General features: G+C 35.8%; 1 protein-coding gene across 6 annotated transcripts; it reads left to right on the top strand.

The window, feature by feature from the left end:
• Positions 1-340: 340 nt before the first annotated feature.
• On the top strand, positions 341-12,119 carry LOC128674590 (calpain-7-like). Of its 6 annotated transcripts, none has more exons than XM_053753257.2 (13): positions 341-712; positions 1,993-2,129; positions 2,639-2,765; positions 4,361-4,523; positions 5,253-5,412; positions 6,762-6,944; positions 7,762-7,908; positions 8,401-8,628; positions 9,160-9,404; positions 9,885-10,087; positions 10,414-10,619; positions 11,503-11,726; positions 11,949-12,119. In XM_053753257.2, exons 1-13 carry the CDS (start codon positions 493-495, stop codon positions 12,091-12,093), a joined length of 2,388 nt encoding a protein of 795 aa, XP_053609232.1. In that variant the 5' UTR covers positions 341-492; the 3' UTR covers positions 12,094-12,119. The 6 variants fall into 6 exon arrangements, 5 of the variants coding, with proteins under 5 accessions (XP_053609232.1, XP_053609230.1, XP_053609231.1 ...); XM_053753255.2 differs by having other exon boundaries at positions 364-712; positions 5,244-5,412; XM_053753256.2 differs by having other exon boundaries at positions 364-712; positions 1,993-2,135.
• The last annotated feature ends 371 nt before the right edge of the window (positions 12,120-12,490 follow it).

Genomic DNA, 12,490 nt, shown 5'->3' with positions numbered 1-12,490 from the left:
ATTTTGAGGTAAAATATAGCTTATGTACCTTTCTAATGGTGAAATAATTTTTGAAATCGGTTTGGTAGTTTCGGAGATTACCAGCCTCACATACAAACTTACAAACGCTACCTCTTTGTAATAATAGTATAGACGAATAAATTTTAAAAAGGGAACGCAATTAACTCGTTAACATATTTTTATATTTCTTTACTTCAGGCTGTATGTATTGCTGGAGTAAATGGAATAATTGCTGTATCAGCTGCCACTGGATCCAGTTACTAGATAGATACGATTCATCCATAAGGCTGCCGACCTAGACAGCTGATGAGAGATAAGAGAGAGTCAATGTCAAATTATTGAAACGTCAAATTGTTCAGTCAAGCTGTAAACAAAAGTGAGGTAGTGGGTGTGAATGAAATAAGTAAAAGTACTACATTGTGAATTTCTAATTTATATCAAATGCATTTTCTAGTTTGTTCCTGATTTGTCCCATACCATTACTTGGATTTCATGATGACTGATTTATCGGATGCTTTTGAGGCGTTGACTCTAGCTGTCCGTTTCGATCAGATGAAGGATACGGACAAAGCAGTGCTATGTTACAGAAAAGCCGCCAGGTTTTTAGATAGAGGTCTTTCACAGAATGTTGTGCCTACTGAACAAATACTCACATATCGGAATAAAGTCAAAGAGTGCCTTGAAAGAGCCACGGACCTCGAAGCTCAGAAAGGTATGTGTTTATCTTGGTTTAGGTGGTTTAGTCATATATATGGATTGCCCGCTATGAGTCATTGTTGAATATAAGTATGTTAAAAGTTATCTGTGCCTACTTTCAATTTAGATAAGTTAATCTGGGCTGTTTCAAAGTAGGCTTTGTATTAACATTTTTCATTAGTTTTTATTATAACATGAAGTTAAGTTTAATTAACCATATTTATGTTTATAATATATCATTATTATTTATGCAAATGAAAAAAATAGTCTTAATTACCATCATCTCATAACATAATCCACTTTGCAACTTAAACTGATCTGCATCGCAAATACCATCGTCTTTATTTATAACATGATTGCGATTCATTTTAGGTTCCTAAATTCAACTGAGTCGCATTTGAATCATTCCGTAAAAGTTGATGGTAGGCCTGCAGGCAGCTTTTAGCAGCTGATTCGTGAATGTTCCATAGTTAGACAGAACTGAAATTTCTATAGTCAATTCATTGTATAAATTCATTTCACTAATCTTAATTATTAATCCACAATGTTATTTAATACTAATATAATAAACTAATTTTAATTAATAACTAGCTTTGCCCAAGATTTCGCCTGCATTTAATTTGTGTGTCCACTCATAACTATTTATTGTCAATTTGTCAATATCTCGGGTTCTAAGCAATATATTGTGATGAAACCTATGCTAGATTTAAGTTAGACATCCTCTATACAACTTCAAAAACCGCATTAAATTCCATCCAGTAGTTCATGTTCATGTTTTGTGCAAACAAACATAGTCCACTTACAGTTTTATTATATGTATAAATATAGATATAATAAACTACAAAAAAGTATTTATCTATATAGAGATAACTAAAGTTGATATTCCCTGTTATTCACAAAAAAGATACAGCATACTAAAAAAGTTTTCATTCAAATCCGTCCAGTAGTTCAGACAGATTTTTTTTTTCAAATTTTTACTCTGTTGCTGTGACTCTATAACCTAGTTTTATTTTTATGTAAATTTATTCAATGTACAGGATTTTTTTTTACTGTTTTATTATATTGAATACATATATTGATTATTTTTGTTTGTATTGCCTTGTTTTTGCGCTTGTCACTCGCCTGTAAAAACTACAAAATGTATAAACTGAAATGTATAATGTACCTAACCTACTTAGTATTATAACTAAACTAAATACGATAACTGCTATCTACTTTTAAGCATTATTCTCATTTAAGTGGATTTATTGTAATTTTTTGATGATAATAAATTCTTTAAAACCTATTTCTTGTCAGACAAAAACCAGCAAGCTGAGAGTGAGAGGGTGCTGCAGGAGTTTCACTTTTTGATGCAACAGGCGCTGGGCGCTGATGAGGCGGGACACAAGGATGTCGCACTAAACTTGTACATGCAGGCTGTGGAACTTGCTGTCGTAAGTGTTTGTCTTTTGTTTTTTAATTAATAATTTGAGTGCTTTTCCTCAATCTAGCTTGACGGGAAGAAAACGTTGTATATATTTGTATATAGATACAAGCAAGCTTTAAAAATGCCTATTAAGTCTTGCTTGATCGCTATATTGTGAGATTCTGGAAATATCAATCTGGGGAGAGCAATATCTCATTTTTGTTTGTTATCGGTTGCTTTCTAGGCTGTTACTGTTCTACACCCAGGCATATAGTTGAATAACAAACATCCTTTCGTGTTTATAATCTCGCTCTTAATCTCTGCATGTTATTAAGTGCATCCAGGTCTGTGACGCCGCAAAGCCCAAAGTTAGTGTAAAAATAAAGCCACGAATACATTAGGAAACATTTGACGCGCAACATACTGTTCTTCCCTATTATGCGCCTTTGGAAGGTTATGCGTTAGATACCAGTAACACTGTATAGTATATATAATGTATTCAAAGACAATTCAATAAGTATTTGTATTAATTTACAGAAATTAAAAGATGATTCAGACAAAACAGGAAATTGCAAATCACTTGCGAAAAAGGCTTTAGATCGGGCAGAGGAGTTAAAAGGAATTAAATTTAGTAACTTATCATTGAATGAACCACATACATCTGGTAAGACTTTCATTCACACATTAATTACACACACGCATCAGCTCGTAGTGTGTTATAGAATAAAATAATGGGGCAAACTCAAGAAATTTGTCAAGGATGATATGCGTGTCAATGGTCTCATCATCATATCGAGTGTGTTCCCTTCGGCCACATTGGAAACTATCGTTTGGAAACTGGTTTCCTAACCAGATATATTTTCCTTTTTTAGAAACCGGGTTTCCAATAAACATACATAATTCTCTTTTGGAAACGGGTTTCGAATAAAGAGAGATAAATCTTCTTTGGCAACATCAATCAAAACTATGTACTTACTAGAAATGGAGCATGCAAATAAACTTTTTTCATGTGAAGGTAGGTTTATTGCTAACACTGGTGTCAGATTTTATTCAAGTCGCCTGATATGACTTTTACGACTACTTACCGCCATCTAGTGGCAGGCAGTCGCATACACACTAGTGAACTAAACAACCAGTGTGCAGGTTTCCTCACGATGATTTCCTTCACCGGAAGCAAGTGGTGGTCTATGAAAACTCAAGTCAATCTATGAAAAGTCAGATTGGTATACAAACTCATATCGCACGATTAGGATACGAACCGATTACACCACCACTGCTTTAGTGCCAAATGGTCTGACAACTAGGGATGCCGACGACCGTGCGAAGTGGAGACGAAAAATTAGGAAAGTGGGACAACATTCAGACGAGAGAAAGAGAATGTTATAAAATAAATAACTAAATGTTCTATTGTTGTATATAAATGTGATCGTTCAAATCAAAAGGGACCGTATTTCCGTTTATTGCCGTTGGTCCAATACAAAACAATGGTACAAGGTTCCTTTTGATTTGAACGACCATATATATATATATATATATTACAAATAAAAAAATAAAAATAAAAGTAAGCCTTTTGGTGAAATCCACTCTAGCATAACAAATATTATGAAGATATTTTTTTTTATGCTGGGCAAAGACCTCCATGACTATCTCGTCCAAGCCGTATTCTATACCAAATGGATCCATTGATCTGTGAAAAATATGGTTGGATTTGGTTGTTTGGTTATCGATATTATTTATGACACCTTTATTTTAATTGTAACAAATATTAAACTGTTTATCAATACATATAATAAAACAGTAGAAAAAAATTTCCTGTACATTGAATAAATTTACATAAAAATAAAATTAGGCGATAAAGTCACATCAACAGAGTAAGAATTTGAAAAAAAAAACTGTCTGTTTGTCTGTATGTCTGTTTTTTTGTCTGTTTGTACCCGCTAATCTTCGGAACTACTGGACGGAGTTGAATGAAACTTTTTTTGTTATATAGCTAGCTGATGAACATTTTCTGTTGAGGTATAAAAATCGAAGATCTGGAACACCTGAAGAAGAGTCATAATAGTTAAAATAAATTATAGAAAATATACTTTTTCAGTCTGATTAGCATCTTCTGTATGTCTGTATCGTTACATTTGTCTGTACAATTAAATTTCTCTAATAATTTTGACTCCTTACCAAAAATTGTTCGGCCACGCAAACGAAGTCGCAGGCATCAGCCAGTTACAAATAACATTGTAAAAATGCCACACTTCTCCACAGCTGTGACCCCAAACAAAGCGGTTTTGCAGCGAGAACAAAGTGTCAATCTAAAAGTGGCGGGGAAACACGCGTATACAGATGAGGAGAAAGAAGTTCTGAAGATAACTTCTCATATAAATAATAATACATTCTATCCGTTCATGGATGCGGATTTATCTGAGAGGTACCTTTATTATTTACTAGACGTTGCCCAAGGCTTAATTTTAAATATAGCCTATAGCAATCTTGGATAATGTACCTTTCTAATGGTGAAAGAATTTTTGAAATCGGTTCGGTAGTTTCGGAGATTAACCGGCTCAAATATGCACACTCACAAACGCTCTTTATAATAACAGTATATACTGGTAAGTACAATTGATTAAATTGATTTATCGTGTTTAGACACACAGGCGCGACGCGACGTGACGCGACATTTAAATCGTAATAAATGACAGAGTATTAATTGTAAAAGCGTAACAGACGGACACTCCTATATTTATCGTAATTATTAGTATGAAGAAGATAGAATTAATATCTCATCTCGGCACATTCCTGATTATGTTCGGGCCGTGAACTCGCGAAGTCTAAAGTTAGCGTTAAAAATGATAGGATTGTGGTTTTACAACCAGCCGCCTGACGTCAACCCTCCTCGGGAATACTGTTGTTGCCTATCAGCTGTCTAGGCTATCTGTCCCTTAGTCGTAGGATATCATTATCATCATCGTTACAGCTGCTGGGAATAAACCGTTCTTAATTAAAATGTCATGTGCCTTTTTTTTCTAAATTTTTTGACAATGCTTCAGTGCTCCTATTTTAGGGCGGAATCACACGCCACAAAGAAGTAAGGATTAATATGGATATCCACTTAAAGGTTTGTATAGATATAGTTTTAAAACGATACAAGTATTTACAGGTTCCAGTACACCATACCGTTTGAAGACAAAGCCAGCGAACTGAAGTTGTCGCAGAAGCAACGGAAGGAGTTTGATTGCTGGGTCCGTCCACACGAGATTTGCACAGATCCAAAATTGATTGTCAACGAGAGCGTAGACTGCTTCAGTATTAAACAGACTGTGAGTACTTTATGTGTTATACTCTGGACCTTTTAATTGGACCTTTAATTTTTATGCTATCAAGCAGGTAAACACGACCTCGGTGGCGCAGTGGTAAAGTGCTTGCCTCTGAACCGAGAGGTCCCCGGGTCACGATGGAAAATGATCTTTTTCTGATTGGCCCGGGTTTTGGATGTTTATCTATATGTATATGTTATAAAATATATTATCATTGAGTTAGTATCCCATAACACAAATCTAGAATTTACTTTGGGGCTAGCTCAATCTATGTAATTTGTCCTTATATATTTATTTATTTAATAGGTACCCGTTAAGTGGTTACCACAGCCTATCAACGCCTGCAACACCAGGGGTTGATAGGCTGTGGTAACCACTTACCACTAGCCACACGCGCGTTGCCTACTTTGTGGCCTAGGATTTTTTGCCACATTACCCTGTAATTACACCGCCTCTCTCACCCTTCAAGCCGGAACACAACAATGCACGCACCGCTGTTTGGCGGCTAAAATAGATCGATACTTCTTTTCGTATAATTTTGTTTTACCTAATTTACTTTGGAATGACAATGTTGATAGAACTTTTGTTACTTTAATTTTCAAACATTACATGATTATTTGAAAATCCGATTAAATTTAATCAGATAATTTTCAGATTAAAATAAATCTAGATTATGATTAGGATTACAGATTATTTTTCACTAGCGATCCAGACTGGTTTTGTGGGGTGGTCAAATATCATGTCTTTTTCGATTTCGGTGTAAAGATTTAAAAGTAAAATTTTACGAATTATCAAAACTCTTAAAACACGGGCTCCATGTGGGCTTACTGCGGTTTTGCTATATACATCTCACCATCGAGTCGATTCGAATTGAGACGCAACGAACCAATCACAGTGTGTCATTGTGACGCAACGACAACCACACCGCAATGTGATTGGTTCGCTGCATCTCACTTCGAATCGAATCAATGGTGAGAAGTGAATTGCAAACAGTTGAACGAGAGGACTATTCAGGATCGACCAAAATGGCGCACGCTAACAATGAGATCAGACCGAATAATGAGGAGACATGGAAAAGAGAAGAAAAATAAAACAAATATCTTTATTTTCGATTTTTTCTACCAGGTACTGCGAGGTGGCTGGTGTTTTAAAAATGACCCTATATAATTTAAAATGTATAAGTATCAGCATTTACAAAATGTGGTCGTCCAAATCAAAAGGGACCTTACGGCGCCCGGCATTTACGCCATTATTGCCGTTGTTTTGTATTGGAACGACGGCAATCGAGACCTAAGTGCTAGTCGCCATACGGTCCCTTTTGATTTGGACGACCACAAATGTTTTGTCCTCAGATAGTATCAGATTGTTCATTCGTGGCATCTCTGGCCGTCAGTGCCTTGTACGAGAGGAGGTTTCCTGACCGCAAAAAGATCATTACCAACATTATCTATCCCAGGAATAAACATAATCAGCCCGTGTACAATCCGTTTGGGAAATATATGGTCAAGTTGCATATTAACGGCGTGAGGAGACGGGTTGGTGCCTTTAATCATTATTAGTCACTTCACTTTTTAATTTTATGGCTCCATCGTTTGGCCAAACGATGATTTTGCCAATGTCAAGGTTGAGAAAGACACTGTAATTATTACTAAGAATTTATTAGTCACTACATAGTATGAAACAAAGTCGCTTCCAGCTGTCTGTCCCTATGTATGCTTAGATCTTCAAAACTACAGAATTTTAAAATAAAATAAAAAAAAACTACAGAAAAGATTTTTAAAAAATAAATAGTATGATTAAAATGGACTTGTTATACGTGTCACACGTGCTTTTTAACTTATTGTAGAAAAATAATAACGAGATGAAAAAAATCTGGAAGCGCGCGGGATTCATCTCATTATTATTTTCAAAAATAGCACGATTCCTGAGAAATACCCGAGCGAAGCCGGCACGGGCTACTAGTATTAGAAATCCGAAAGTCTGTCTCCGCTTTCACGTGAAATTTTGTGTGAAAATACGACCAAAGACAACTTAATTGGTTATCACACAAAAATATTTGTCATATTAAACACATTAATGAAATTATGCTGTCAGTAGTAATTGTTCTACGATACGTTTCTATTGTTAGATACGCTGAAAAAGTCGCGGGTAAACAATTTCAAGATGAAAAGTACCCTATGTGTTATTCCGGTTTGTATTATACACGTGTAACAAATTTCATAACAATCCGTCCAGTAGATTTGGCGTGAAAGAGTAACAAACATACACACATTATATCCTCACAAGCTTTCGCATTTATAATAGTAGGATATAGGATGTGTATTGGATGACGTATGTATATTTTTATTTCAGGTAATAATAGACGACCGGCTACCTTTCAGCCGATACGGCCGTTTGCTGTGTTCATACTCTAGTAACAAGAACGAATTTTGGGTTTCTATACTGGAGAAAGCGTATATGAAGGTCATGGGTGGCTATGATTTCCCTGGCTCCAACAGTGTAAGTATTAAATGAATGAAAGAATGAATGAAATGAAGAAGATTGAGAAAAGTCAAAAAAGTAATTGTTATATGTATAACGTTTGTGAGATTTTATGGAGAATAATAAATATTTACTTTTTTAAAATTTTTTTTATTAAATAAACAATATGTTATTTCAATAATCATTCAGTGGTCCAATTCTAGGTCGGCCACACCACACGTCAAATCGAATCATTTATTCAGAAATAAGACAGTAACTTTTTCACGTCATATTTTTATATTATATAGTAATAAATTAGCTTTTGCCCGCGGCTTCGCCCGCGTGTATTTCCCACGGGAATTTTTCCGAGATGTCCAATTACGTGTATGAAAAATTTCAAGATTAGTCTTCAATGGTAGAGTAGATGATGAGGTAACAATTGAAATTACTTTCTAATTTATAATATCAGTTAGGAACTACTGAGATTACGGACTTAGCGACAAATGTGAATATAGTCTTTGATTTCCGCAGAATATAGATCTGCACGCGCTAACAGGTTGGATCCCGGAGCGCTGCGCGATACGTCCGAACGAGGCGAACTTCAACGCTGACGCACTCTACGAGAAAATCCGCAGACACCTGGCTGAAGGCGACGTGCTGGCGACAGTCGCCACCGGACCGCTGTCGGATGCGGACGCGGACCGGACCGGATTGGTCGCCACACACGCTTACGCTGTACTAGACGTTAGACTTGCGAATGTGAGTATAATTCTGAGTTACATAATTAAATTTACTGATATAATATCCCAATCACCTCTTCGACTATAAACCAATGTTCCGTTTTCAGCAAATAAGGATACACTTACATAATATAAAATGAAGTTCCGTGTCGCGTCTGTGTATTCGCGATGAACACAAAAACTACTGCACAGATCCTCATGCGATCTTTATCAATACATAGTGTGATTTCGGAGGAAGGTTTAGCTGCGTAATTTATTATGTTTTTACCCGAGCGAAACAAAAATTATCAAACACAAAAATGTCCACGCAATTTCTTGTATAAACATATCTTTTGTGGTCCTTCGAGCCGGATAAAAGGTACGGTCGGCTGCAAAAGTGTATATGAACTTTTGATCATACAATACCGACGCAATGTATACCGCATACATATAGAACTACAAACATTTTTCAGTTAATATTTTCTTTGACGCCTGGTATGAATATATGTAATATGAATAATAATTTTAAAGTCATGAAATTTTGATCAAAAGTGGTGTTCGTATGTTACAGGGCGTGAAACTCCTAAAACTAAAGAACCCCTGGTCCCACCTGCGTTGGCGCGGGAACTATTCCGAATTAGACAGTGCTAATTGGACGCCAAATTTACGTGCCCTTCTAAACTATGACCCTGACAGCGCGGCTCAGTATGACAACGGTGTCTTTTGGATTGATTACGCTAGCATATTGAACTTTTTCGATGTTTTCTATTTGAATTGGAAGCCGGACTTGTTTAAACAGACATTTTGTACGCACCAGTAAGTATGTATATGTAACTAAATTCCATTTTATCTCACAATTGGAGAGACATTTTTTTATATTTTCTTACATGTTAAATCCTTAGGCATGACCTGCCTGGGTTTCTCACTTGGAAGTTTTCTCACCATAATGAATATTCAGATTTTGACGAATTTTGGGTCTGAGCTAGATTAGATTTTAGAAACAGTTAATGTACTTGGCAAATGCTGGCTGATTTGGCTCCTGATTGGTTGAATGAATGGTTATCATGTCGGACTGCTACACTAGTTTATCCATATAATGTATATATTATTATTAAGAGAGTAAGTATAACACAAGTCTCGCACTTACTTTGGGGCTAACTCAATCTGTGTGATTTGTCCGCATATATATTTATTTAAATCAAAATTAAAATCAAAATCAAATCATTTATTCAGAAATTTTTAAGAGCGAAGTGCTTAATTAATGTATGAATTTTTAGATTTGTTTTTTTTTTTTAGGAAATGGGACGCCGGCAGTGGGCCCGTCAAAGACATCTACACAGTTGGTGAAAATCCACAATTTTCTTTACACGTGCAAGGCAAAGGCGCTGTGTGGTTGTTGCTGACGAGGCACATCACGCAAATAGACGATTTCAGGGACAATAAGGAATATATCACGTTGTTGGTTTATAAGAACAATGGGCGGAGAGTATATTATAGACGTAAGTATAATATACTTTTAATTTGTATAATTAATTCTTGTAAGTTCAATTATTGTGGTGTATTACTCAAAATTTCACAAAAGCTGTTCTAAAACACGTGGTGAGAAACGATCTGAGATATTTTTTTTGAAGATATTATTTTTCATAAGATTTAATTGCAATAAGTATATTATTTTTATATAAAAGATTTTTTGTTACATCTTAATCCCGAGGGAATTCGATAAGTAAAAGTTTAATAGCGGGATTTTGGCAACTATTTACATTACCAAATCATTTTTATGTATAATGTGAAGTAATAATCAAATAAAACCATATTATTTATCCAGAGGAGCCCCCGCCATACATCGACGGTATTCCCATCAACAGTCCCCACTATCTCTGCAAGATAATAGTGGGAGATAACAGTCCAAACAGATACACACTCGTAGTGTCACAGTATGAGAAGTCTCGCACGATATTGTACACTCTACGTGCGTACGCGACCTGCCCCTTCGCTCTAAATAAACTGGAGACTTACCCTTATACCACGAATGTGAGTATTCATTGTAAACATAAGTAATAAAAAAAAATTAGTGAGAAACATATGAGAAATCAAAAATCTTCCTTAATATTGTATACTATAAAATCATTCGCGATCTGTCCCTTCTAAGATTATTTAGACTTACCCTTATACACCCTTATACCACCAATATGAGTATTCATTGTAAACATAAGTAATAAAAAAAACTTAGTGAGAAACATATGAGAAATCAACAATCTTCCTTAATATTGTATACTATAAAAGCATTCGCGAGTTGTCCCTTCTAAGCTTATTAAAACTTACCCTTATACCACCAATGTGAGTATTCATTGCAAGAAAAAGTAATAAAAAGATAGGGTACGAATAAAATATTGAGTGAGAAACATGAGAAGTAAAAAATCTTACGTTGGTGTTATGTACTCTAGGTGATTCGTTTATTTGCTTTAAATTAATTGGAGACTTATTAGTGGCTAGTTCTAATATATTTGACGCATTGTATTTTTTTTACCCTTACAATTATAATCAAATACATGGTGGCATAGTGATAATTTAAAAAAAATATGAGAAATTTAGAATATATGAGAAACATAGTATCTACTATATACGTATTCTATCTTTTGTTATTTTAGTACGAGTATTAATGATACAAAACGTGTTTTCCAAAAAAAATTGTTTTAAACGTTTAGAATATTGCGTTGATTAATTTTTGTCAAAACAAAATCATATTTGTTTGGTTATGAATTTAGAAAAACTATAAGAATCACACAATCTACATCACGTGGTTTGTCCGAGTTGTTATCCTTTTGCCGTATACTAAACGAGACACAAAAGATTAGTTTTTATTAAGTCTATACATGAAAGTGTCCATTAATGATAAACAGTTGGTTTCAAACAGATCCAAGGCGAATGGTCGGGCCGCCACGCTGGCGGGTGCGAGAACCACCGGCAGACGTACCCCAACAACCCCAAATTCACGATAACCACACCTGAATCCACCGCTATGGTGGTGGAACTGAGAGGGCCGAAACAGTATAACATAGGCATCGATGTGACTGTCGAAGCGTTAGACGATCCTAACGTTACTGCTCCGTTTTTAAAGGAGTCTTCCGGGGCTTACAGGTAAAAATACATTTATGAAATCGCTAGCTGCGCCCCGGGGCGTCGCTCCCGTGGGAATTTCGGGATAAAAAATATCCTACGTTGTGGAAAGTGTATGGATCAGCTGATTTATTTCGTGATTTGAAGGTTGCTTCCATACGAAAAGTTGTTCAGTACCATCTACTGAGTATGTAGGTAAAATAATGCCAATGTATAAGAAATCACCCTGTATATTGCCAACAGGTCTGGCTACGCAGTTCTCGACCTGCCCAGCCTCCCAGCCGGTAGGTACATTCTGACCGTGTCCACATTCTACCCGGGTCAAGAGGGTCCCTTCATCATACAAATACGGACTACTAACAGGATTACATACACGGCGCGCAACTAGAGGGCGAGGCGTGCGAGAGTTGAAGCCAATCTATTGAGGTGAATGAGTGAGTGAATGATTTCCGTTCACGTTCTACCTGAGGCAAATAGGGCCCTTCATACTACAACTTAACAAGATTACATAAACGACACCATACTAGAGTGCGAGGCGTATGAGAGTCGAAACGAATCTATTGGAGTGAATGATTTTCGTTCACATTCTACAAGACGAAGACAGCACGGTGTATCTGTGCTACAGACTGGTAATGAAGGTTTTTGGGGCGAATGACATTGAATGTGTGAATGAAATATTTTTTACAAATTAAGTCTTTCGTAAGCACTTCTGTTTCTAATTTGAAAACAAATATTACACCTCTTTTAAGCCAAAAGTACATCTTTCAGCATTAAAATGGGCTGTG

The sequence above is a fragment of the Plodia interpunctella genome, chromosome 13 (genome assembly GCF_027563975.2).
Source record: "Plodia interpunctella isolate USDA-ARS_2022_Savannah chromosome 13, ilPloInte3.2, whole genome shotgun sequence".
Taxonomy (NCBI): Eukaryota; Metazoa; Arthropoda; class Insecta; order Lepidoptera; family Pyralidae; genus Plodia; species Plodia interpunctella.
This window is presented reverse-complemented; position numbering and strand designations above follow the sequence as displayed.

Coding starts and splice junctions, on each gene's coding strand:
- LOC128674590 (XM_053753254.2), top strand. CDS start 493: ATGATGACTGATTTATCGGATGCTTTTGAGGCGTTGACTCTAGCTGTC. Junction 4,524..5,243: donor GATGCGGATTTATCTGAGAG/GTACCTTTATTA, acceptor AAACGATACAAG/TATTTACAGGTTCCAGTACA. Junction 6,945..7,761: donor TTAACGGCGTGAGGAGACGG/GTTGGTGCCTTT, acceptor TTTTTATTTCAG/GTAATAATAGACGACCGGCT.